Genomic DNA, 26,636 nt, shown 5'->3' with positions numbered 1-26,636 from the left:
ACAGTCTGGATGATCCTTTTCATCTTTGGTCCGGCATCCATTTACCCCCCCCCCCCCAAAAAAAAAAAAAAAAAAAAAAGAGACCTGGAAACTGATTCATCTGACCACAATAGACATTTCCACTGTTGCCGCTTTTCCACCAAAGCAGTTCCAGGGCTGGTTCGGGGCCAGTGCTTAGTTTGGAACCGGGTTTTCTGTTTCCACTGACAAAGAACTGGCTCTGGGGCCAGAAAAAAAACGGTTCCAGGCTAGCACCAACTCTCTGCTGGGCCAGAGGAAAGAACCGCTTACGTCAGCAGGGGGGGCGGCGCTGTTAAGACCAACAACAATAAGACCGCGAAAGATCGCCATTTTTAAGCGACGAGAAGCAGCAGCTGTACAAACGCGAAGTCAGCCATTATTATTATTGTTGTTGCTGCTTCTTCCGTGTTGTTTTTGCTTTGATATTCGCGCCAAGGTTTATGCAAACGTAGCGCCATAACTGACGTATACAGCGATGTAATGACGTGGCTCCACTTAGCACCGCGAGCTATGGAAAAGCAAACTGGTTCTCAGCTGGCTCGCAAGTTGAACGAGTTGTGAACCAGCACCAGCACTGGCCCGGAACCAGCCTTGGAACTGATTTGGTGGAAAAGGGGTACGTGTGATGGTCCATCCCAGATGCCTCCAAGCCCAGAGAAGTCAACAGCGCTTCTGGACACGTTAACATAAGGTTTTGTTTTTGAATAGTCAAGTTTTAACTGGTGTTTGTGGCTCTAACTCTGTATTGTAGTGCTTGGCAAGGGTTTGCCAAACCAATCCCAAACCCATGTGGTTATATCAGCTACAGATGAATGACTGTTCTTGATGCAGTGCCATCTCAGGTGTTCAGATTAGGCTTGAGCCCTTGCCCTTTATGCACCAGAATTCCTCCGGACTCCTTGAATTGTTGAATGATATGCATTGTAGGACGTGAAATATCCAAATCCCTTCATATCCTTCTTTGGGGAACACTGTACATTGGATGCAATTCCATATTATAGTGCTCGATTAAAAAAAAAAAAAAAAAAGCTTGCCAAAACAATCCCGAGCCCCACTAATATCTTCACTGTTGAGCGATTAACAATGAATTAGCTTCACAAACCGCAGTCACAGAGAATCAATGGAGTCCGTTTCTTTTCAAAAGAAAGCAACTCGAACATTTTCAAGCACAAGTGTCACCTGATTTAAAGTTTGTCATGTGACACTTGCCCCCTGCTCATTCGTTCATACATTCTGCTCATTCTCGAGAAAAGTTTGACAGGTAATGTTTTCAATGTTTCTAGCTGCGACTTGGTCAACTTTTTGTTTTAGCCCCACCCCCTCAGATCTTTGGAGGCATGTGCTTGGCCCCGCGCCTCAAAACATTACAATCGTGAGATGCTCCAGGTGAAAAGTTCTATTCATGTGATTTTGGGAGCATAAACGCTGATTTGTAAATGTAGCCGAAAAGCTTTCGGTGTGTAATTTGTATATGGGTCTGTCTCAGAAACTGGGTACTGTGGGGGTACCCCACGAAATATACTCACAGTTAATAAACTATACGGTTTTGGATGGCGATGGTTTTAATTTGAAATAAAATTTAAGAAATACAGATAAAACTAAAATCTTTGATGTGAATATTCAGAATTTGGCAAAAATTCTGCAAATTTGTGGAAAAATGGCGGCTCGATCTGGGACATGATAAATGGTTGACTACATCGCATTCCCTTAAAAAGGTTGTAGTCCACTGAAAAGTCGACAGTTATCACTAACTATTTTAAGTTGTATCTTTATACAACCCCGATTCCAGAAAAGTTGGGACAAAAGTACAAATTGTCAATAAAAACGGAATGCAATGATGTGGAAGTTTCAAAATTCCATATTTTATTCAGAATAGAACACAGATGACATATCAAATGTTTAAACTGAGAAAATGTATCATTTAAAGAGAAAAATTAGGTGATTTTAAATTTCATAACAACACATCTCAAAAAAGTTGGGACAAGGCCATGTTTGCCACTGTGAGACATCCCCTTTTCTCTTTACAACAGTCTGTAAACGTCTGGGGACTGAGGAGACAAGTTGCTCAAGTTTAGGGATAGGAATGTTAATCCATTCTTGTCTAATGTAGGATTCTAGCTGTTCAACTGTCTTAGGTCTTTTTTGTTGTATCTTCCGTTTTATGATGCGCCAAATGTTTTCTATGGGTGAAAGAACTGGACTGCAGGCTGGCCAGTTCAGTACCCGGACCCTTCTTCTACGCAGCCATGATGCTGTAATTGATGCAGTATGTGGTTTGGCATTGTCATGTTGGAAAATGCAAGGTCTTCCCGGAAAGAGACGTCGTCTGGATGGGAGCATATGTTGCTCTACCTTTCAGCATTGATGGTGTCTTTCCAGATGTGTAAGCTGCCCATGCCACACGCACTAATGCAACCCCATACCATCAGAGATGCAGGCTTCTGAACTGAGCGCTGATAACAACTTGGGTCGTCCTTCTCCTCTTTAGTCCAAGTGACACGGCGTCCCTGATTTCCATAAAGAACTTCAAATTTTGATTCGTCTGACCACAGAACAGTTTTCCACTTTGCCACAGTCCATTTTAAATGAGCCTTGGCCCAGAGAAGACGTCTGCGCTTCTGGATCATGTTTACATACGGCTTCTTCTTTGAACTATAGAGTTTTAGCTGGCAACGGCGGATGGCTCAGTGAATTGTGTTCACAGATAATGTTCTCTGGAAATATTCCTGAGCCCATTTTGTGATTTCTAATACAGAAGCATGCCTGTATGTGACGCAGTGCCGTCTAAGGGCCCGAAGATCACGGGCACCCAGTATGGTTTTCCGGCCTTGACCCTTACGCACAGAGATTCTTCCAGATTCTCTGAATCTTTTGATGATATTATGCACTGTAGATGATGATATGTTCAAACTCTTTGCAATTTTACACTGTCGAACTCCTTTCTGATATTGCTCCACTATTTGTCGGCGCAGAATTAGGCGGATTGGTGATCCTCTTCCCATCTTTACTTCTGAGAGCCGCTGCCACTCCAAGATGCTCTTTTTATACCCAGTCATGTTAATGACCTATTGCCAACTGACCTAATGAGTTGCAATTTGGTCCTCCAGCTGTTCTTTTTTTGTACCTTTAACTTTTCCAGCCTCTTATTGCCCCTGTCCCAACTTTGAGATGTGTTGCTGTCATGAAATTTCAAATGAGCCAATATTTGGCATGAAATTTCAAAATGTCTCACTTTCGACATTTGATATGTTGTCTATGTTCTATCATGAATACAATATCAGTTTTTGAGATTTGTAAATTATTGCATTCCATTTTTATTTACAACTTGTACTTTGTCCCAACTTTTTTGGAATCGGGGTTGCACACCTAAGGATTGGTGCGCTCACAGAATAATCATAACCGTAATAAAACATCATGCAAGATATCTGATCACCGTTGTAACTCCATTTTCCGCAAACCCAAAACCAATACGATCGTGTGTTTTGATCTAAACGGAAAGCCTCAGGGTCAAGGTCACGACCTCACCAAAAGTAGTAACTTAAAATCACTACGCCATATAAAAATTGTTATAAATGTGCGATTTTGTTTTTTAAAGCGAAAGCTGAAAGTTAGGTATAGAATATGTTTCTTACAGAATATGTTACGATGGTAGCTGGTCTTGTATGAATTTCTGAGCTATAAAATGAGTTGTGGTCTATTTTTTTACCGTAGCGTGTTATTTGTGTGCGGGGAAGGACACGCATGAACAATTTGCATGTGTAGAATGGAATTTTCCACTCCAGCAGTTAGAAGTTGATCGTGCTTCCATTTGCGGTCTTTCTGTTACGCGGGTGATCTGTTCGGACGTTATCACTGAAAAGGTGAGTTTTGACAGTTTTGTGTTTTAGTCTTGCAGTATAAGGCAATAGAATGTTTCTTTTTCATCTTACTTTCATATTTCGTAGTGTTTGCGTATTTTTGGCCAATATTTTGCAACCATGGTCAATTTAGATCGAACTTTTGATAGAATCTACAGCCAGTGATTTTGCCCCTCCCCCGCCTCGCGCTCCGTCCGGTGCGGTAGTGACGTCCCGTTGCTCGCACGCCGCAGCAGAGACCCACGCGACCTTCAGCCGGTACAGTCGCTGTTCTTTTACCACCACCGTTATTCTCATCTTTCCGGTGTGTTCTTGATTTTTCCATTGTGTCATATTTTGCCATATCAAATACCCACAACGTATCATATTATTCATATTTAAGTGAATAATCAATTCAGTCATCATAACTTGGCATTTTTAACCCAAGCAATCAAAAAGAGGACATTTATTCAATATTTTCACTCAGCTGTGAAGGAGGGACTTTAATTCTTCATGAATTTTTTTGAATTCTTCAAAAAAAATTTTTACAATTACTTCACAAAATCGAGTCGTACATGAGCTGATAGCGGCTATAACCTGTGTACGATGAGACTGAGTGGAATAACTTATTTTATCCACATTCACTGGATTTTGAGAAACGGAGCATTTTTATTTTATTTTTTGCAACTTCGGGAAATAAAAGCTTGATACAAAACATCCGACAAAATCATTTCCGCTTAGAATGTAAACGAACCGGCGAAATGACAGGAGCAATTTGTGAAAAATGCGATAATCCTTGGGAAAAAAAAAAAGTTCTTACCATCAACTACTTTCATTCCATATTTTGTTGTTGCTTTTTTTTTTGTAGTTTGGGGGGGGGGGGGGGGGGGGGGGTTTGTTTTCAAGTAGAGTTTTTATTTCGTCCTTATTTGGTTGGTTCAGCAACACGCACCGCCATTTTCTTCTTCTTTTGGGTTTAAAGGTCTGATGACACGAACATGACTCTATGCAATTTCTTAAACTATAAAACATGGCAAACATGTTAGATTTCTGTTATAATTACGTGAAAAGAAGCTGTTGTTACGCGAATATCCAACTTTTAATTGCACAGCGCAAGAAAACTGGGTCCGTGGCTCGCGGCCATGTTGTGACGTCAGCGGGAGAACACGCTGCGGTTCACTGGCTGCTGTTCTCTGGTTCTACTCTACTGGAAATGGCGCATGAAAACGCCGGTGAACTCTCTAGTGCTAGCTCTTCCTCTTCTGGGAGTCTAGAATTGTGTTGATCTCTTCCGAATAGAATCTATGATAGCCTACCCTCTTTACCCTTTGCCTCTCGTGGCTAGGCGGCAGTTACATGAAAGCCGCAAGCTTTCACAAGCAAATACATGACTGATATCACGCCGACTTTATGATTACATTTATGATTATCATGTAGAATCTATAGCTCTACGTACATTTATCTTATGTCGTTTCACAACACATGTTCTGACAGGAGGACTGTCTTTGGATCCGGCATAGCTACTAGTAGACCCCCTCCGGAATACTGGCAGTGTTGCCAGATTGGGAGGAATCCCGCCCAGTTGGGCGGTTTCAAGTGCATTTTGGTGGGTTTTGAACATATTTTGGGCTGGAAAACGTCAGCAGTATCTGTTGCCAGATACTGCTGAAGTTTTCCAGCCCAAAATATGTTCAAAACCCACCAAAATGCACTTGAAACCGCCCAACTGGGCAGGAAACCTCCCAATCTGGCAACACTGTGTAGGCACTGCTGATGGTAGTAACACACGTTTGTGCTGAACTGAACACCCAAGAGATTCTTTTAAGCTGGGAAGGGTGTCAAAACAATCCAAATCGAAGTGTTCAGAGCACAGGACGGATGTTGGTGAGGGCTCCTACTTGTCACGAGTGCGCCTGACTTGCTTCACCCACTTCGCATGCAGCTCGGGATCTCTGGGAAACTTAAATAAACTTACCCCATCCTTGTGGGTTTTGGAGCAAAAGCCGGCAACACAACACGAAGGCATAATAACTATATAGGTATAATAATGTCTAATAAAAATACTAATAATGATAAACTGAACACCTGTCGCATCAACAACAAACTGGTAAGTTAGGAGGAAGATTCTTTCGCTGACATCATATAGCTCCTCCTCCTCCTCCGTCTCCTGGGTGCTGCAGCCCCGTCAAATTTGCCCAAATAGCCGCGTTTATCATCATAACTTGTAAAATAGGCGCCTTCGTGAATTAATAGATGGATCGGGAATTACTTATGTTATAAAACATCGCCAAAGATGTCAAAAACGTGTCATCAGCACTTTAATGGTGGTTGGCAAACCAGCTTAAAAGGTACATTACCACCACCTACTGGATTGGAGTGCAGAACAAGCGATATTGGGAAGGAAAAAAAAAAACTATTCTTTTAGCTATTTTTGTTTCTTTTAAAAACTTGATATCAAACTGATGTATCTGACTTGATGTGCGCCGCCATTTTGTTTTTCTCTATTCATGGTATAGAGAGCATGCACGTGACATCACGAGGTCACGTGATATTTGTTTATCTACCATCTTGGACGGCGTGGCCGCGCATAGAACTTAGACGAGCCCGTTCTAATTATCAAGTGTGTGGGAGTAGATCTTTCGAGAATGGTTATATCTTGTTCAGCATTTGGTTGTACCAATAGACAGGGCCAAAAAGAGGGCCCGTCATTTTATAGATTCCCCGCAGACGAGGAGAGACGCGCAAAATGGGTGTCCGCTGTGCGAAGTGAAAACTGGTACCCCAGTTCTACCAGCCGAATTTGTAGTGAACACTTCATATCAGGTAGGTGTAATCTTCTAATTCAATACTCCTAGTACAGCTGTTAAGTTGATTTTCGGATTGAATGATAACTGCATAGTCAGTGATTTGTGATATTTTTTCAGACAAAAACATACATATTTACAACCCTGTCATTATCTGGAACTGAGTTTAGATTTCGAACATTGCAGGACGTTTTATCGTAAGATAGTCTCTTTATGATAAACGTCTTAACGCCACTTACCCGTGAGGTTATCAAGTAGACATTCTTCTTCGGAACCTTCCAGAGGTATAGTTGGGATACCCATCCCGCAACAAAATATTTATAAGCTTCCAGGCTCTTGTAAGCTTTGAGGGCTTTGCCAGTGTAACACGATTCACGATTAACGAGAAAATTGTAAAACGTCGTGGTAGGCCAGATCGGGCAAATCGCCGGCACCATAGCTCCGAATTTCCCTGAACAAGGATTGCGGCAAGTTGTACGGATCTGCAATCCCCAACCTGGAACACTTTTCCACGTAACGCTGCCTCACGTCACCTTCAAGATGCTGAACAAACTTAGACAAGTAATCGAGTGATGTAGATGGGGTATTTTCCGAATTTTCTTGGGGATTACTCCCTGGATCCATTACACTCGCGCAAGGTAAACAATCCTGAAGCCGTCCAATATGGCGGAGTAAACACGGACGGGTCACGTGACTACACACCCTCTATATGAGCTAATAGCCTAGTAGTCGAATAACCAATCGGAGCGTGCGGTTGCTCATATCCAGTGAATGTGAATAGAATAAAGTCAACTCCACAATTCCACTACAGTAAAAATCAGCATCCTAAACCAGGAATTTTAACAGAAAAAGTCTGCGACAAAGTTAATTTCACACGCTCTCCAAACCCGTTTCAATAAACCAAATCTTTGGAGCCATGTTTCCTTCAATTTTTCACGTAAATACAATACTAATGTCATAAATAAATACCTGAAACTTATAGTTACTAGATTAGCATCCAAATGAGACCTACGGTACCAGGCTAAAGTTTGGACGCACCTTCTGATTCGATGTTTTTTCTTTGTTTTTACTAATTAAAAGCTCCTTCAGGTCATAAAGTAATGATGGATGTCGTTTCTTTTTACTTAGTCGGGCAGTTATTATTATTATTTACTGTTTGATGTCGTCAAACGCATGAAGGCGGCAAGAAACTCATCCACTAATTAACTTTTGACGAGACACACCAGTTAATTGAAAAGCGTTCCAGGTGACGACCTCATGCCGCTGGTTAAGATAATGCTGATAGTGTGCAAAGCGTCATCAAGGTAAACGCCGGATACGCTGAAGAATCTAAAATACGAAAAAACATTTTTTGTTCACCACATAATTCCTTATATGTCATTTCATCGTTTTGATGTCTCTCGTATTGTTCGACAACGTACAAGAGTCAAATTACAGAAACACCCTACCTATGAAGGAGTAGGTGAGAAGGCGTGTCCAAATTTGAGTGGTACTGTATTTTGTCCCAGTAGTACAATTTCAAATGTCAAACTTTAGGCCACGCCTCCTTCTGAAAGTCTGATGCGAGATTCAAAATGGCTGCCATCACTGATGCTTTGTCTGTACATACACCCAACACTGATATCCCACAAGGTCTCATCAACGGCCAAAAAAAAAAAAAAGTGTGATGCTGGGATTTCTAAGAGTTTCGACTCCGGAATGTTCTACTGCCTTCATGGTATAAATATTATAAATAGTGCTGTCAAGCGATTAAAATATTTAATTGCGATTAATGTCACGACTGTCATAGTTAACTCGCGATTAATCGCAATTTAATCGCAGATTTTTGTCACATAAAAAACCATTGTAATTCTCTTAGCATAAAAAAGTGAATGGGCTTGCTTTGTACCAATGTTTTTTTTTTTTTTTATTGCAGAGCATAACACGTCTTGTCACAGCCACTGCAAAGTCGGGCTGGAGCCGCCGATGGGAAAACGAAACCTAAGCCGAGCACCGTGGCTCTTCGAGGGAGGGCAGAGGACTCTGGCTGTGCGGGGTGTGGCATTACAGTCTAGCTGCTATCATTTTTCTAAGCAAAGTCTCTGTTCCAAGTTCCTGGCAGTTTCAAAAGCTTATGAAAAACCTACATCATGTCACAGAGCATTACCGTATTTTCTGGACTATAGAGCGCACCTGTATATAAGCCGCATCCGCTCTATTTAAAAAAAAAAAAAATTTAAAAAAAGATATACAAGCCGCACCGGGCTATAAGCCACAGATATCTATGTTGATATTTACTGCATGTACAGAACGATTTTGTACTGTAAATGTACATGTATGTACCTGAACAGATTCTTTCCGAACAGTGCCTTTTAACACGGCAGCAACTTTGCTGATTAAAACGGAACAGAACCAAGAGAAAATAACCGGTATTTATTTACCTTCATTTCTCCTGTGTTTGAAACCACAAGTCACTTTAATCATCTTCGCTGGATTTGAAAATAATTACCAGTTAGTAATTTGTCGTGCGTGTTCTATCTGCTAAAGATCTGCTAATTCTTCTTTGCATTGATTTTCCGTCTATCTTATTTTTGATTCTACTTCCGGTTAGAGCGCCCCTAGCGGTGGAAGAAAAATCCACAGAATAGCCGCACCTTTGTATAAGCCGCATGGTTCAAAACCTAGGAAAAAAAGTAGCGGCTTATAGTCCAGAAAATACGGTAATCTCGCGATAAAAAAAATTATCGCCGTTAAAATTGAGTCAAGTTAACGCGATAACGCGACATTTTGACAGCACTAATTATAAATATTAAAAAAAAAACACATGCAAATAGAAAGTTTAAAGCGAGACGGCCTTTCGATTTCATAAAAACGATTAAATTTAGTTCCGTCTGAAATGTGCTCATTGTGATGTATGTTTATTTCTGTAATATCTCACAAAATATCAGGGCGTTCTGTGGCTGGGAAGTTATTTAATTTGAGGGGATTAAAGCAAATAATGTGCATGAAATCGCTTACTTCGTGCAGTCAAGCAGACAGAGGAAGTCCGTGTGTGTGTGTGTGTGTACGTGTGCATGCGCAGGTTTACCTTTGAGCGTGCACTGACAGTTCCATCATTCTGTTGCTAAACGAACAGCTGATCACACCGAGGTGCTCGCTGAGCGCCGATATTTATTAGTTTGGTCCTGCGTTTCCTTTCCTTCATATGTAACATAACGTCTTTTCTTCTCGCTTTCCGTTACTGTAGTCGGTCTTTCACGTTTCATTCGCACACTCACGTCCTCCATTTTTCTCTCCTGTTTCAAATTTGTATCCCACAATGCCTTGCGCGAACGGAAAAAGCCCGCCATGTGATGCATGACGTAGTATCTTGTATTGGGTCATGGTGAAGCAGGAAAAAATAGCTGAGAATTTAGGGCCACATGGCCTGAAATTCATTCATTCATTGTTCTGTTTAAAAAATCTACGAAAAGTAGAAGTCTGTGATTTGAATTGAGTAGCTTTCGGTCCACTAAACAAAACTAATTAGGTGTCAGGGAAAATTCTTTTTATGACCTAGACTTGCAAAATCTGAAAGGCAGTGTAGCTTTAACTCTTTGATTAAAAAACAGCTCTGCTCTAGGTCCTAATGAGGAACTTGTACTTTGACTCGGCAGTGTGTGCTTAGTCCATCTCCTTTTAGTTTCTTTTTTCCCCCAAATGCATTTTTTTTTGGGAGGGGGGGGAATGAAGTAAATAATAACCCACGTCACTCGTCGTACATCCGTGACTGTATTTCATTATTAGACCTGTCAGTAAAATGGGCTGAAACACAAATGGAAGAGGAGATCAAAACCTGATAGTCTGTCTGAATCGACAGCCTGGGCTGAAAAGAAATCAGCCCCAGCCTCACTTCTGACTTCTTCATCCCATTCAGTGTGTTTTTATTCCAACTACTTTTCTGTCGTGCTGCAGTTAAAGGAACAGTCCACCGTACTTCCATAATGAAATATGCTCTTATCTGAATTGAGACGAGCTGCTCCGTACCTCTCCGAGCTTTGCGCGACCTCCCAGTCAGTCAGACGCGCTGTCACTCCTGTTAGCAATGTAGCTAGGCTCAGCATGACCAATGGTATTTTTTGGGGCTGTAGTTAGATGCGACCAAACTCTTCCGCGTTTTTCCTGTTTACATAGGTTTATATGACCAGTGATATGAAACAAGTTCAGTTACACAAATTGAAACGTAGCGATTTTCTAACTCCGTATCAATGCGCTGCCGAAGCGCGCAGAAGGTGTTAGTACGCCTGTCATTATAGTGCGGACTTTCCATAGCATAGAAAATCGCTACGTTTCAATTTGTGTAACTGAACTTGTTTCATATCACTGGTCATATAAACCTATGTAAACAGGAAAAACGCGGAAGAGTTTGGTCGCATCTAACTACAGCCCCAAAAAATACCATTGGCCATACTGAGCCTAGCTACATTGCTAACAGGAGTGACAGCGCGTCTGACTGCGTCTGACTGACTGGGAGGTCGCGCAAAGCTCGGAGAGGTACGGAGCAGCTCGTCTCAATTCAGATAAGAGCATATTTCATTATGGAAGTACGGTGGATTGTTCCTTTAAGATGCCAAATGATATACTGATCTAATACTAGATTTTTAAAAAAAAAAAAAAGGGGGATAAACAAAACATAAGCAAGTCTGAGATACTGAATTGTATTATTTGCTAGCAACACGACTCTCATAAAATTCAATCTGCAAACAAAAACAAACAGCGGACGAGACTTTTACGCCGAATTTGACATTATACAAGTTTTAATACTGGCCGAAATCCATCTTTTGGACGTGAGAGACAGTCCTGAGTACAATATCTCACTAAAGACAGGGCTGATCTGTTTAATGCCTCTCAGGATGGGATTATTTTCAATTTTGGTTGAAGGTTACTGAACTTAGATTGACAGAAAATTTATGCTGGGATCAGATTAGCGTTGGGCGAGAACATGAATTTCATGAACGTCCACGGACGTTAACGGCATTTAGCAGACGCTCTTATCCAGAAGGTCATTCACCATACCCAGAGCAGCCTGAGGGGCAGATGGGGGTTAGGCACCTTGCTCAAGGACACGTCAGCCATTTTTGCTGGTCCAAAGAATCGAACAGGTGACCTTTTGGTGCTACCCGTAGGCCCTTAGTCACTCCTTTGGTGCTGAAAGTTTGAACATGCTCAAAAAAATTCGTGCGACAAAATTTCTCTCAAAATAGCCGCAAATGCGTCGCTGCTGCCGCAAAGCCATCACGAACCCTTCTCAAGTCAGTTTCCGTGCGATTTCCTCTACTTCCCTGACTGCCGAGGGAAAGCCGGGCTGCGACAGCCTGCGACTCGTTGGAGACACAACAATTGCTGTAAAATATGTGAATATCAATTCAGTGCGATTCCAAGTGAAAATTGTTGCTAATTCGCATATTTTATCGCAATTGTTAGGTCTCCAACTAGTCGCAGCCCAGTGAGATACTGCCCTTCGGGGCTTCACCTCAACCAGGATTCCCACGACCCCCAACTGTGTGTTTTTTTTATAAGATGCATTTGAAGATCACTGGCTGTTGCGTTTACACTTTGGAGCAAAGCAGCATGACTTCCAGCTGCTGGGATGGGATGTGACGTGATGTGACGTCGGCTAAACAAACAAAAACAGTCCCAAGGCTATTGTGTAATGCTTTAGCAGGTGAAAGGCTGCTCCTGTTCATGTGAAATGTAGATTTTAGTGATCAGGTGCGCCACACTCATACACTTGCACTGGGTCACTTTGGGTGCAAATCCCAGGATCCCGCTGAACATGCATGTTTGTGTTTTAGAGCAGGGGTTTTCCAAGTGTGGGAGAGTCAGCCCCCCCTCAAGGCCAATTTATGCTGACAACGCAGTCCTCGCAGATGGCGTCTGCGTAGCCCCCCCCTTCGCAGACGCTCTGCGCGCACCTCCCAAAAACTGTGACCACCGCAGAAGCCTCGCAGACAAGAGGGCTCTGATTGGTCCACTCTACATCCGCTGTACACGCACTTCCGCTTCCCTACTTTCCCGGTTTGGTTTGTTTTCATGACCGCCATTTTTAAAAACACGAGTGAAGATGGAGCAGCACGAAGAGCGGTTGATCGAGGAAGTGAGGAAGTACGTACATCTATACGACTCCAGTTCTAGTCATTATAAGTAACCGGAGGATAAACACTCCACTAACCACACCCACCGACTACTCCTAGCGATTTCGCGACTTCGCGCCCCCTTGTGTTGTGGCGGTGAATAACATCGCGCACGCCTATTACTCCCCGCTCAACGATAAATTACAACCGTCTGCGAAAAGCTATCTGCGAAAGCCTTGTCGCAAGAGCATGCAGAGGCCCTCAGAGAGCAAATAAACAACAGCGCCCCCTTACAATTTTTGTTGTTGCTATACTTAATGTTCCAATCGTATTTAAAAAAAAATGGTTGTACACATTATTTTTTTCTTTTACACACTTTAAACATGTGCTTTTTTTTTTAAAAAAACATCTTGTTTTACACATTTTAAACATCTCATAGCATCGTTAGCTAGCACCTCTTGGCAGACAACACACTGTGGCAGTGGAGCATCTTCAGATCCAGTCCATGAAAATCCAAACTCTAAATAATCATGGTCATACTTCCTTCCTTCCTTCTTTTTTTTGCTTGGCCCAGACTCTGTCTCCTCACTCACTGTAGCTTTAGGTACTAAAAATCGATCCATTTTGTCTCTGGCAAAGGCTAGCTGAAGTTCGCTAAACGTCCGCAATAGTAACTTATTCTGGTTTATTTTTCCTCACGTTGCGCCCCCCTGAAGAACTCTGGCGCCCCCTAGGGGAGGCGCGCCCCACACTTTGAAAAGCCCCGTTTTAGAGAATGAACATCATGGTTAAGTCAGAACGAAGAGGGGTGGAATGTAAATATCCCAGAAACTATATAGTCTCGGCAAATGAAACCGAACAGGCTTTAATGTTGAGCAATATAAGATTTATTCCTCAAAATTTGAGGGATCAAAGAACGCAGATGTAGGACGCCAAACACCGCAACGAAAGGCGCATCGTGCCAGAATTTATTCCTATCTATGACACGTCCCTTGATAATTTGTCGACCAGACTCTCCAACACCAACGATGATTCAGGGTTTTTTCTAGAAAAATTTAATATGAGGGCGCTCACCATGGCGAGGGAGCGAAGCGGGGGGGATGGTGCCGGTTGACTGTCCCCCCTGCCGTGCAAAGCCTTTGAAAAATGCTCCAATGGGACATTCTGAGGCTATCTGAGAGGAAAATTGTAACAAGTTGTCTGTCAACACTGAAAAAGAAAGAAGTAATCTTCTTCTGCCCCGGACAGTCTTTGGCTTTCTTCCGCTTCGTGCCGCGGGATGACATCTTTAAATGCCCAAGTGTCAACAAAAACAACTCGCGAACTACGTCTGTCAAAAGCTCCCGCACCGGTGGGTGAAAGGTCATTCAGTCTCGAGAAATCTCACTCTACAAGTCAGCTGACCTTGTATGTAACCCATGTCAAATCTCGCGAGAGCAGCCACGACAAGTAAACAACATGGCGCCTCAGTCTGGAAAACGCCAATTCGGATTGTTTTTGCACCGTCTGGCGGTGTATCTACTATGATTGGAATATTTTTGGAGCAATTATAACATATTTGATGATCAGACACATTGTCACGTAGTGCTGCTGGGATGTTTTCACGGAGTCGGTAAGGGGGCGCACGCCGAGAGTAAGAGGGCGCAGCACCCCTGTTCCCCCGCTTAGACGAAAGCCTGTGATTGGCCGGGGTCGAAATGGTCATGATGACGAACTTGTAGTGTGAACAAGACGCGGCAAGAACGTCTTGCTTACGATCATCACTAACTCGGACACGGCGACCATAGTGAAGACCACCGCGAAAGACAAAGCGTCACGCGTTCGGACCCCAGCGTGACAAACCACATCTGCCTCCATTTCACCAGGATCAATTATTAATGATCCCTTGGGATTGTGTTGGGAGGGGCAAGATGTGGGCGTGGACCCAGAAGAGGCGTGGTTTAGTCAGAAAGAAGAGAGGGGTGGGACTCAGGGGCTTCACCTCAACCAGGATTCCCACGACCCCCAACAGTGGTTTTTGTAAGATGCATTTGAAGATCACTGGCTGTTGCTTTTATGCTTTGGAGCAAAGCAGCATGACTTCCAGCTGCTGGGATGGGATGGGATGTCAGCTAAACAAACAAAAACAAAGAAACAAACAAACAAACAAACAGTCCCAATGCTATTGTGTAATGCTTTAGCAGGTGAAAGGCTGCTCCTGTTCATGTGAAATGTAGATTTTAGTGATCAGGTGTGCCACACTCATACACTTGCACTGGGTCACTTTGTATGTGTAAATATCCCAGAAACTATACAGTCTCGGCAAATGAAACTGAACAGGCTTAATGTTGAGCAATATAAGATTTATTCCTCAAAATTTGAGGGATCAAAGAACGCAGATGTAGGACGCCAAACACCGCAACGAAAGGCGCATCGTGCCAGAATTTACTCCTACGACACGTCCCTTGATAATTTGTCGACCAGACTCTCCAACACCAACGATGATTGGTCGAGGTCGAAATGGTCATCATGACGAACTTGTAGTGTGAACAAGACGCGGCAAGAACGTCTTGGTCACGATCATCACTAACTCGGACACGGCGACTATTGTAAAGACCACCGCGGAAGACAAAGCGTCACGCGTTCGGACCCCAGCGTGACAAACCACATCTGCCTCCATTTCACCAGGATCAATTATTAATGATCCCTTGGGATTGTGTTGGGAGGGGCAAGATGTGGGCGTGGACCCAGACGAGGCGTGGTTTAGTCAGAAGGAAGAGAGGGGTGGGACTCAGGGGCTTCACCTCAACCAGGATTCCCACGACCCCCAACTGTGGTTTTTGTAAGATGCATTTGAAGATCACTGGCTGTTGCTTTTATGCTTTGGAGCAAAGCAGCATGACTTCCAGCTGCTGGGATGGGATGGGATGGGATGTCAGCTAAACAAACAAACAAACAAACAGTCCCAATGCTATTGTGTAATGCTTTAGCAGGTGAAAGGCTGCTGTGATCAGGTGCGCCACACTCAGGCACTTTGTATGTTATGTTGCATGTTTTGGTGCAAATCCCAGTGTGCCCCTGAACATGTGTGTTTTGGAGAAGAACCGCGCTGTGTGTTGACCTACCAGCTCCAGATGGTCCCGGCTCCATCCCATCCACTCAGGCTCCCCGCGGCTTGAACGCTATCCCTGTGAACCGGTTAAACCGCCACGGCGGCGAGCCTGGAAGCGCGGCCGACTCTCAGGCTCCTTCCTTCGGCGTCCTAGCAGCTCTTCTCCCGGAGCCCTCCACGGACCCCCAACACAATAGCTCCCCTTCGGCTGCTTTCTCCTTCTCCACACCTCGGACTGATTTCCGCTCAGTGGTTGGTTTGTTTGTTTATTTCTTTGTTTTCTTCCTCGCGGTGTGTTTATATTCCTGCTCACCGTTCAAACACCGCTCTCCACGGGAACGACAACAAAACAACGGCCGCTCAGTCAGTCGCTTTCCCCTGAACACCCTCCTGCTTCTTCTTCTCCTCCTCCGAGCACTCAAATGTGTTCTCCATCATCAGGCTCATTCTTAGTGCTGCCCTCTAGTGCTCTTTTTCCCCCCCCCCTTCTTCTTCTTCTTCTTCTTTGGAGTTTTATGGCAGCCGGCATCCAAATAGTTGCATTGCTGCCATCTACAGGATTGATGCCTAATTAAGGCCCAATTACACTATTGAGGTATTTCACCTGACGTCACAGGGTCACGTGACGCCCCGGTGTCCGCCATTTTGGACGGCAAGCTAGCTAATGTCGACAACAGTAGCTAGTATGTTACTGTAGCAATGTTTACGTTCAGTCATTTGGATGACTGTTAAAACCTTTCAGTCTCAAGTTTTTCCTTTACTGGATTTACTAGTTTACTGAGCCAGCCAGCCCCGGAGCGCTAGCTAGCCGGCCAGCCAGCCCCGGAGCGCTAGCTAGCCGGCCAGCGAGCCCCGGAGCGCTAGCTAGCCGGCCAGCCAGCCCCGGAGCGCTAGCTAGCCGGCCAGCCAGCCCCGGAGCGCTAGCTAGCCGGCCAGCCAGCCCCGGAGCGCTAGCTAGCCGGCCAGCCAGCCCCGGAGCGCGCTCAGTAAACTAGTAAATACAGTAAAGGAAAAACTTATAACGGGCCATGTCTCAACAGACTAAGAAGTTATTTCAATGACATTTAATAACATTTTGTTTATCCTGAGGACCGAAAGTAAATGAAAATGTGAACAAATCTTAGCTGTCAGTGAACAATCCTGGTGGAAGCAGGTAAACATCGTTCTCTAAGCCTGCTAACCTCAATTTTTGCAAATACCTCTCCCTCTGCTCGCCCTGTAAATGCCCTACGTCGCCGGATAGTGAAGGTGTTTTCTGCATCTCGCTCCTTTTTCTTTTATGTTTTTCGTTTGTCGCCTTCCTCGCATTCAAACTGATTCGAGCCGTGACGTCCAAAATGGCAGCATCACATGACTTGGCCACGTGAGTGAAATACCTCAATATCCTACTATGGACCCTTTTCACTCACGTGACCTTCGTAAGTGCGACCGCCATTTTGGACATGAAGAAATAACGGTTTATGGCACAGACCCTTTGGGTTCTCGCTCATCTAGCTGCTACAATGACTGCTTAGACTGCAACAGTAATACCTAACACGCATTTAAGTATCCGTCATAAAGACGTGAAACTCGTCGAGTGACGAGTGTGTTCATTGATAAGCTAACACAATCTAAAAGTAGACATGCCATCACACTGCCCTGGCGCTGTGTACAGTTTACCTTCTATGGTTTGTGCACTCGCTATTTGCCATTACTTTCTCCAACCCAGTGTTCGAACTATGCCGATATTTTCGGGGGGTCCCTTTTTTTCCCTTGGGGGGGGTGCTTGCGCTTGTCTCAGAGCGCGGATCTCCAAACACATGAGAAGCCTATCTTACGCACATATCACGCGGACTCCACACACGCATCGCGTCTGAAGTCATAACTCATCAGGGGAAATCGTGTCCGCATTGGCATGTTCAAAAAACAACCTCGTGTCAACAATGATACCACACGCAAGAAAAAAAAAAACAGTCAGGCTACTCAACACATCTGATCCACAGCAGCACCAAAGCATCACTGGAAATCATGTCAACAACCAATCTTCCATTTCAACACGCGTCAACAAACAAATGGCACCACAAACATGAACGACTCGGTCAGGCTACCGATTCCAAACCCACAGCAGACGAATAATTAAATGCATCTTACCTTAAAGCAGAATCGACCACAAAGGAAGTCTGTTGGCACACTTCCTTTCTACTAGTTTGTGTCCCCAACCTGGCAGCAGCAGTCGTTGTCATATCGGTTTATTTTATCTTTGACGTAAACACAACACTTCGGATATGCAAATGCTTCCCGTTACACACGATTGCTATGTCAATAAACATCATTTTGCCAATATTTTAGAGACCATCCATCTTCTCCGTCGGTCAGTATCTGTCGGGATCCGATAAAATGATAAATCTCGCCTTGTGTGTTGATGGTTACTACATCCAGGTGCACAACAACACCCACGTGCAATGAACCGGTGCTACAGGTGCTCTAGCCCCTGCCCCTTTTCTGTTTGCTGTCCAAAGTGCCCTTTTCATAGGGACTATTTTTGTTGTTGTTGTTGTTTTAATATTTGTAAAAGATAAGTTAGCTCCAACATCAATATTCTCTACAATTTGACAATCTCATCTCATTATCTCTAGCCGCTTTATCCTTCTACAGGGTCGCAGGCAAGCTGGAGCCTATCCCAGCTGACTACGGGCGAAAGGCGGGGTACACCCTGGACAAGTCGCCAGGTCATCACAGGGCTGACACATAGACACAGACAACCATTCACACTCACATTCACACCTACGCTCAATTTAGAGTCACCAGTTAACCTAACCTGCATGTCTTTGGACTGTGGGGGAAACTGGAGCACCCGGAGGAAACCCACGCGGACAACATGCAAACTCAGCACAGAAAGGCCCTCGCCGGCCCCGGGGCTCGAACCCAGGACCTTCTTGCTGTGAGGCGACAGCGCTAACCACTACACCACCGTGCCGCCCCCACACGGACATTATTTTAAAAAAAAAAAACGATAAGATTAAATGTGACCAGCTATCTTACACTACGTTCAGACTGCAACCTGAAACGACCCATATCCGATTTGTTGTGAAATCCGATTTTTTTTGTTAGGCCGTTCACATTACCAATTATATGAGACTTGTATGCGATCTCCAATATGAACGGAAAACGACCCAAAAGTGTCCCGCATGCGCAAATTGACACGTAATAAGCACATCTACGTAATACGTAAACAAAAAAAAAGCGCACTCTTCAAGTTTAATGATTTCTTTTTTTTGTTTAATTATCTGGTTAGTGTTAAAGTGTGAGGTCTCGTGTGTGTTTTTGTTTCCGAACTGAAATGAAAACGTGTCGCCTGGTAACGAGGGTTGACTCCTAAATGTCTCTCTAGTTTCTGTATAAGTGCACTACATGTTACTAGGAAGTAATGGATTTTTAAACTCTATATAGTGCACTCGAGCTTCAGTAGGCAGTCATTTGGGATATGGCCGCTGTATTACCAAACTCTTAATTCAGGCTTAATAATTTGCACATATTTATTTCGTCATATTAATAAACTTTTTCTACATTTTTATAAATATTTATTTAGATTGTTTATAGCCAGCTGAATTCTGCAACTTCTCTCAGCGCTGGCTCAAGGTGCAGAAACACCAGTGCAGTTTGCTATGGAGATGAGGCGAGACCTGGCGATGTGGTTTTTGTGGCGGCGGCGGAACTCACACAATAATCTGATTAATGTGGGCAGCAGACTAATCAGACCGAAGGTGTCAAATTACTGGAAATTTCCAGAACAATCTTATAATCTTGTAATACAGGATGGTTTAAGTTATAAATCAGTTATAGAAACTGTTTTATTTAATCAGGCTAACAGATCAACATCCAGGTCCCTACCAAATCCACCATTAGCTTGATCAATTCTATAAAAGTCTATTTAAATTCTGAAAACTGTACAAATGTTGTTGTTTTCCACCAAAGAGGCGGGATTAGCCAACGCAGAATAGTGACGTTTGTCTCTTGTTGATGACATGTAGGTCGCATGAATGCGACCTGTCCGGTCAGACTGCAGTCGCATGTGAAAATAACAGATATGCATTGGATTTAGGACCACATATCCAAGCGGCCTGGGTCGCATGTGAAAAAATCGGATCTGTGTCGTTCAGATTGTCAATAACAAATCGGATACAGGTCGCATATGGGCAAAAAAATCGGATATGGGTCGTTTCAGGGTGCAGTCTGAACGTGTCTTTAATAAAAGCTGTTCCTGCATTAGTGATATGCCTTGATCTAGGCTCCCCCAGTAGGGTCTCTAAAAAGAAAACCTTTTTGGCTGCTTCAACTATTCTCTTAAGACCTTGTCTTTGTCTTGAGTATTTTACACATCTTAATAATACATGCTCCACATCTTCTCTAACTCCACAAAACTCACACATGCCAGTGGGATGCTTATGAATAATATGTATACTGCTATTTAATCCAGTGTGGCCTATTCTCATACGTGTGAACCATACCTTCTTTTCTTTTTTTTTCTTCTTCTTCTTTTTTTGGTTTTTATGGCGGTTGGCAGCTGAGCGTAAAAGCAGCATTACCGCCACTTGCTGGACTGGGGTGTGGTTCAGAAGCCTATTCTATCCCTTTAAGGATGGGAGTCTCATCTCATCATCATCTCATTATCTCTAGCCGCTTTATCCTTCTACAGGGTCGCAGGCAAGCTGGAGCCTATCCCAGCTGACTACGGGCGAAAGGCGGGGTACACCCTGGACAAGTCGCCAGGTCATCACAGGGCTGACACATAGACACAGACAACCATTCACACCTACGGTCAATTTAGAGTCACCAGTTAACCTAACCTGCATGTCTTTGGACTGTGGGGGAAACCGGAGCACCCGGAGGAAACCCACGCGGACACGGGGAGAACATGCAAACTCCGTACAGAAAGGCCCTCGCCGGCCACGGTGCTCGAACCCGGACCTTCTTGCTGTGAGGCGACAGCGCTAACCACTACACCACCGTGCCGCCAAGGATGGGAGTAAATAAAGAAAATAAAGAAATAATCTAAAATTAGGAAATAATAAAAGAGGGGAAAAGAACTAAATTCTGTGAATAAGGCCTGTATTTTTGAGAAATCTAAAGACAAAATTGAAGCAAATATCTCCTGAACTTCTTCGTAAAATTTCCTTCAGGCCTAGTCTCAACTTTTCCCTTTCCAGCTGTTCCATTAATATTTGTCTTTCTTCCTGATACTTGGGACAATGACAGAGCACATGCTCTCCAGACTCTGGGCTACCACAGAACTCACAGTTTCCATCAGCGTGTTTTTTAATTATCGCTAAAGTGCTGTTTAGTCTTGTGTGTCCAAATCTCATTCTAGAGAGCATATCTTCCTCCCCCTTACTCCTGTTTGAAGATCTAGGCCGTCCTAAGATGCCCTGGATATTATGGAAGTGTCTTCCAGTTTGCCCACTATCCCATAGGGTTTGCCATCTTTCTCTCATTCTCTGCCACTGCAAAAACCCGGCTTACAAAAACAAGAAAAAAAAGTAATAAAATTCGGAATATTTTACTTAAAATAATCAAAATTATCTGCCAACAGAACAAGAAAATTTGACTTGGCAAGATTTTTAAAAACAAGTAAATATATCTAGCTTTAGAAACCCCACAGATGTCTTAAAACTAGTGTATTTATACTAAAAACAAGTAAAGTTGGACTACTCATTTTAACATGCTAGATACTTTGTCCCCCAACCTACAGTTTGACTTTTTCATCTGCACTGCAAAAAGTAAAATGTAACCAAGATTAAATATCTTAAATCAAGACAAAATATGCTTGTTATTTGTCTGCCAAGATAATTCTCCTTTCCAGGCAGGTTCTGTGTAAGAGTATTTCACTTACTTTAAGCATTTTTTCCCTCAATTATCTTAATAAGGTATTATAACTTGTTATTGAGATTTTATTACTGGTTATGAGTAAGTTCTGTCTTAAAATGAGAATTACCATAATTTCATCGGTGTTATATTAACCATGGCAAGTTTGTCAAAGTCAGAATTTCTTATTTCAAGCATCTTATCCTTTCTTTTAATCTCTTAACACAAAACAGATAACTAAATGAAATGAATTGTTGTATTGTCAATCTGGCAACAAAAATAGGCTACAAAATGGATTGGTTTGTTGGTTTGATTTTGATTAATTTGGCGGTCTCAGTTGGTATAAACACTTACTAAGGTGGGGTTTACATTAGACCGTATCAGCGGATCATCAGATTAACGTTTTTAAAACGATTAGCGTGCACACAGCAACACCAATACACGATTCGCGTGCACATAGCAACACCAATACACGGATACGCTCGGCTCCGCAGGCATCCTGCGCTCCAAATCACTCCGCCCTGAACAGCGAGTGCCCTCTGGAGGGTGCGCACTCCGGCCCTGCGCAGCTCACAGAGCGCGCGAGTGAAGCGCACGAGCAGTGATTCGGGACTGAGCCGCTGTGTGTGTGATCCCAGCGCATATCACTTACCACTTGCAAGTGGAAGGATGGCAAGCCTAAAGACAATCATAACTACACAATGGGCAGTATTTGCATCAGTATTTGCAGTATTTTCATACTTTTATACTCTTTAATGAAAGGTGATACAAGGCGGAAGTCCGCGCCGTTTTTCAGCAGTCGCGTCACATGACCAACGCCAGCGAATCAGGAAGGTGGATGTCACAGTGACGTTGTCCAATGACGACGCCAGCTAGAGCTCAGCACAGCGTATCCGCGTATTCTCAATGTTTACACAGCACCGGACCAGACACGATCTGGATTGAATATGTGGATGCTGGCGGATTCCCGTTTCCCAGCGTTTCCAGGCGTTTTAATGTAAACGGACAGTGCATCCGCGAAGAAAACGAGACAGATACGGTCTAATGTAAACTCGGCCTTAAACAGAGCACACCAATACGCCCAGATGAAATAGTCAAACTGTTGGTTGGGGGACAAAGTATCTAGCATGTTAAAATGAGTAGTCCAACTTTACTTGTTTTTAGTATAAATACACTAGTTTTAAGACATCTGTGGGGTTTCTAAAGCTAGATATATTTACTTGTTTTTAAAAATCTTGCCAAGTCAAATTTTCTTGTTCTGTTGGCAGATAATTTTGCTTATTTTAAGTAAAATATTCCTAATTTTATTACTTTTTTTCTTGTTTTTGTAAGCCGGGTTTTTGCAGTGTGGGCATACTGGTGTGCTCTGTTTAAGTAAGTGTTTATACCAACTGAGACCGCCAAATTAATCAAAATCAAAACAACAAACCAATCCATTTTGTAGCCTATTTTTGTTGCCAGATTGACAATACAACAATTCATTTAATTTAGTGATCTGTTTTGTGTTAAGAGATTAAAAGAAAGGATAAGATGCTTGAAATAAGAAATTCTGACTTTGACAAACTTGTCATGGTTAATATAACACCGATGAAATTATGGTAATTCTCATTTTAAGACAGAACTTACTCATAACCAGTAATAAAATCTCAATAACAAGTTATAATACCTTATTAAGATAATTGAGGGAAAAAATGCTTAAAGTAAGTGAAATACTCTTACACAAAACCTGCCTGGAAAGGAGAATTATCTTGGCAGACAAATAACAAGCATATTTTGTCTTGATTTAAGATATTTAATCTTGGTTAGATTTTACTTTTTGCAGTGATATGCTTTTGATTTCAAACTTGCTGTAGTCCACCTCTAAATCTATATTATCATTACCAGCAGCCTCCTTAGCACACCTGTCAGCAAGTTCATTGCCAACCACACCTAAGTGGGCAGGAACCCATACAAATGACAATTTAATCCCATCCTTTAATAGTTTATCGGTGACTTGTGCTATTTTGAACACTATATCTTGCCTAGACGTTGATTGCCAAGTTTTAATACTAATCAATGCTGAACTTGAGTCTGAGGCAATTACTACCTTTCCAGGCCTATGTACCTCCACCCATTGCAATGCTCGCCACACAGCTAGTAATTCAGCCGTATAGACTGCCAAATCATCAGTAACTCTCTTACCAACTTCAATTTTAAGTTCTGGGATGACATAGAGTAGAGTGGGGTAATACGCCCCTGTGGGGTAATACGCCCCGTCCTGTTTTACCCAAAATAACCACCAGATGGCGCAAAGTTACATTTCTATTGTTGCTATGGACTGGCTTGACAACAGGGATATACAAATATCCACTGTGGATCGCATATCAGCAACGCAGCGGAGAGAAATCAAATTTCATGGTAAGTGATATAATTTTCAGATATCAGTAAAACTGTATGTAGATAGCTGCTATTTCGTCAGATATCACAACTGTGTATGTGGTATGAGTAGACAAGTCAGTACGTTAAAAAAAATACATTAGGTACAAAAAGTTGAATCACATTTTGAAAGTAAGACCCTTTTTTGTAAAAGTGTAGTCTGTGGGGTAAAACGCCCCCTTAATGGCGGGGTAAATGGCCCCCAGGGGGCATCGTTTCCTTTTATCATAATTACTGTATTTCATACATTTCTGAATAGCAGATAGCTAATGAATTCATTGATTCAATTAGCATTATTTATTGATGCACTTGTTCTTTGTTAATTCATGTTCAATCCACACAAAATTATATTGAAATTAAAATGCGAAATATAATAAAATAATGCATCTATTCATTAATTCAGGGATATTTTCTTGTTTCTTTCACATTATAGGCTTAAGTAAACACTTTTGCTATCCAAACAGCTTTTTTTGAGTGAGGGGGCCTATTGCCCCACCTCAGGGGGCCTTTTACCCCACTGGGGGGGGGGTAAAAGGCCCCCTTGGCACAATGTTTGTTTTTGTTAAAAAAAAAAATTAAGTATTAACTTTAGGCAAACTTTAGGTGGCATTATTGTTCATGTCACTGTTGTCAAAAACTATGATTACAACTAAACACATGGTTCATTTCAACTTGGAGAAAAACTGAATTTTCCTTAAGGGGGGCTTTTCCCCCCCACTCTACTCTATGCTACCCCTACTGTCCTATCTGTGTGCTTAGATGCATCTGTAAATATTTTAGTTTCTTCGCCATATTTTTCATTTAGATACCACTGCACCCTATGCTTATCCATTTCCGTACTTTGCTTGTCTTCTAAAAGTTGAAAGTCAGTAGGCACCTCTTCAATGACCCATGGAGGTACAGCCGGCAATGACACTGTGGGACTTGTCTTTTTTTTCTTCTTCTTCTTCTGTCGATTTATTGGCGGTTAACAATTGATGTGTATTACCGTCATCTACCGGGCTGGAGGTGTGATCTCAAGGGATATTAAATTGCAGACTGATTATAACAAAAAAAAAATTCTGTTTGCTAGTTGAGTGTCCTTTAAATACTGTGTTAGAGCTGTTACTGCTGATTGTGTGAATGGCTGACTTAATAAGTTGTCTATAGTTACATAGTCTATACATAGTCTATAGTTACTTGTGTGCCCTATCCTCAGCCTAGTCAACCAAACCTCCTCCTGTCGTTTCAGTTCACCACCCCTTCTAAACACCACCTCCTTTTGTAAATGATATAGATGCCTTCATTTCTCCTCTGTATTCCATTTCTCCTGCCACATTTTGTTGATGTCGTCTTTAATTATTACTTTAATTTCTGCCTTGCTTAATGGGACTTCGAACTCAGCCTCATTTGCCTTGATGGCCTCTTTGGCCATTTTATCCACTCTCTCATTACCCTCAACCCCCTTATGAGCTGGAAACCATGTGAACTGAATAAAAGTTTGATGTTGATTTATCTTAAATATAAGGTGGTTAATTTCATCTAAGAGGTCTTGTCGGCATGTAGATTTTCCACTCTGGATAATATTTAAGGAAGACATAGAATCTGAACAAATACCTAGTGGTCTTCTTTTTTTTCTTTTTCTTCTTCTTTCTGTTTTATAGTGGTTGGCAACTTTTTCCTATGGTGCATTACTGCCACCAGCTGGACTGGAGTGTAGTGCTTGAGTTTAACCTTTCCAAGTATGAGGCAAAACTAGATAGAACTCGATGGGGATGCCTCCGGCTGGTAGAGAGCATTTTTTAAGGATTTTCCACTAGGAGACCAACTGGTCTGGGCAATACAATCACAGGCCCCAGGCCAGAGTCCATGCGGCTGCACCGCTGCGGCATATTCTGTGATGCAAATTGCCGCATTACAAATCCTCGTTTCAGCCAGCATAATATCAGCATAGTTAATGCAGTGCCAAGTTCATCTCGTAGCAGCCTATCCCAGCTGACTACGGACGAAAGGCGGGGTACACCCTGGACAAGTCGCCAGGTCCTCACAGGGCGACACATAGACACAGACAACTATTCACACTCACATTCACACCTACAGTCAATTTAGAGTCACCAGTTAACCTAACCTGCATGTCTTTGGACTGTGGGGGAAACCGGAGCACCCGGAGGAAACCCACGCGGAGAACATGCAAATTCCACACAGAAAGGCCCTCGCCGGCCACGGGGCTCCAACCCGGACCTTCTTGCTGTGAGGTGACAGCTCTAACCACTACACCACCGTGCCGCCCACTTTTAATAATAATAATCTCATCTCTGTTAGGACTAGGACTGTTTTGGCCTCTAGAGGCCGCTGTTATTTCCTTTTCATGTCGTGTTTATTTTGGCCTCTAGAGGCCGCCACTGTTCCTGTGTTTTGTGTTTGTGTTAATTGCCTAATTATCTTCACCTGTGTCCTTAATTAGTTTGTCTATTTATACCCCTGAGTTCAGTCCTCTTGTCACGGAGTCTTTGTGCTGTTATGTTTATCTCCAGTTTCCTTTGTACTGTGTTTTTTG

The 26,636-nt window shown here is 42.8% G+C and overlaps 2 protein-coding genes across 3 annotated transcripts in view; one reads left to right on the top strand and one right to left on the bottom strand.

Annotated features, from left to right (window-relative positions):
• Positions 1 to 16,237, bottom strand: part of ago1 (argonaute RISC component 1) — a 110,333-nt gene extending 94,096 nt beyond the window's left edge. Inside the window, exon 1 of the mRNA XM_060900328.1 lies at positions 15,858 to 16,237. Within this exon, the coding sequence (XP_060756311.1) occupies positions 15,858 to 15,882 (25 nt within the window). The 5' untranslated portion in view covers positions 15,883 to 16,237. The remainder of the gene's footprint in view (positions 1 to 15,857) is intronic.
• hmgn2 (high mobility group nucleosomal binding domain 2) overlaps positions 1 to 26,636 on the top strand; it is a 419,610-nt gene that overhangs the window by 312,657 nt on the left and 80,317 nt on the right. The window lies entirely within an intron of this gene.

Source organism: Neoarius graeffei, chromosome 19 (genome assembly GCF_027579695.1).
Source record: "Neoarius graeffei isolate fNeoGra1 chromosome 19, fNeoGra1.pri, whole genome shotgun sequence".
Lineage (NCBI taxonomy): Eukaryota > Metazoa > Chordata > Actinopteri > Siluriformes > Ariidae > Neoarius > Neoarius graeffei.
Note: the sequence above shows the minus strand (reverse complement) of the source record. Positions and strands in the feature narration are given on the sequence as shown.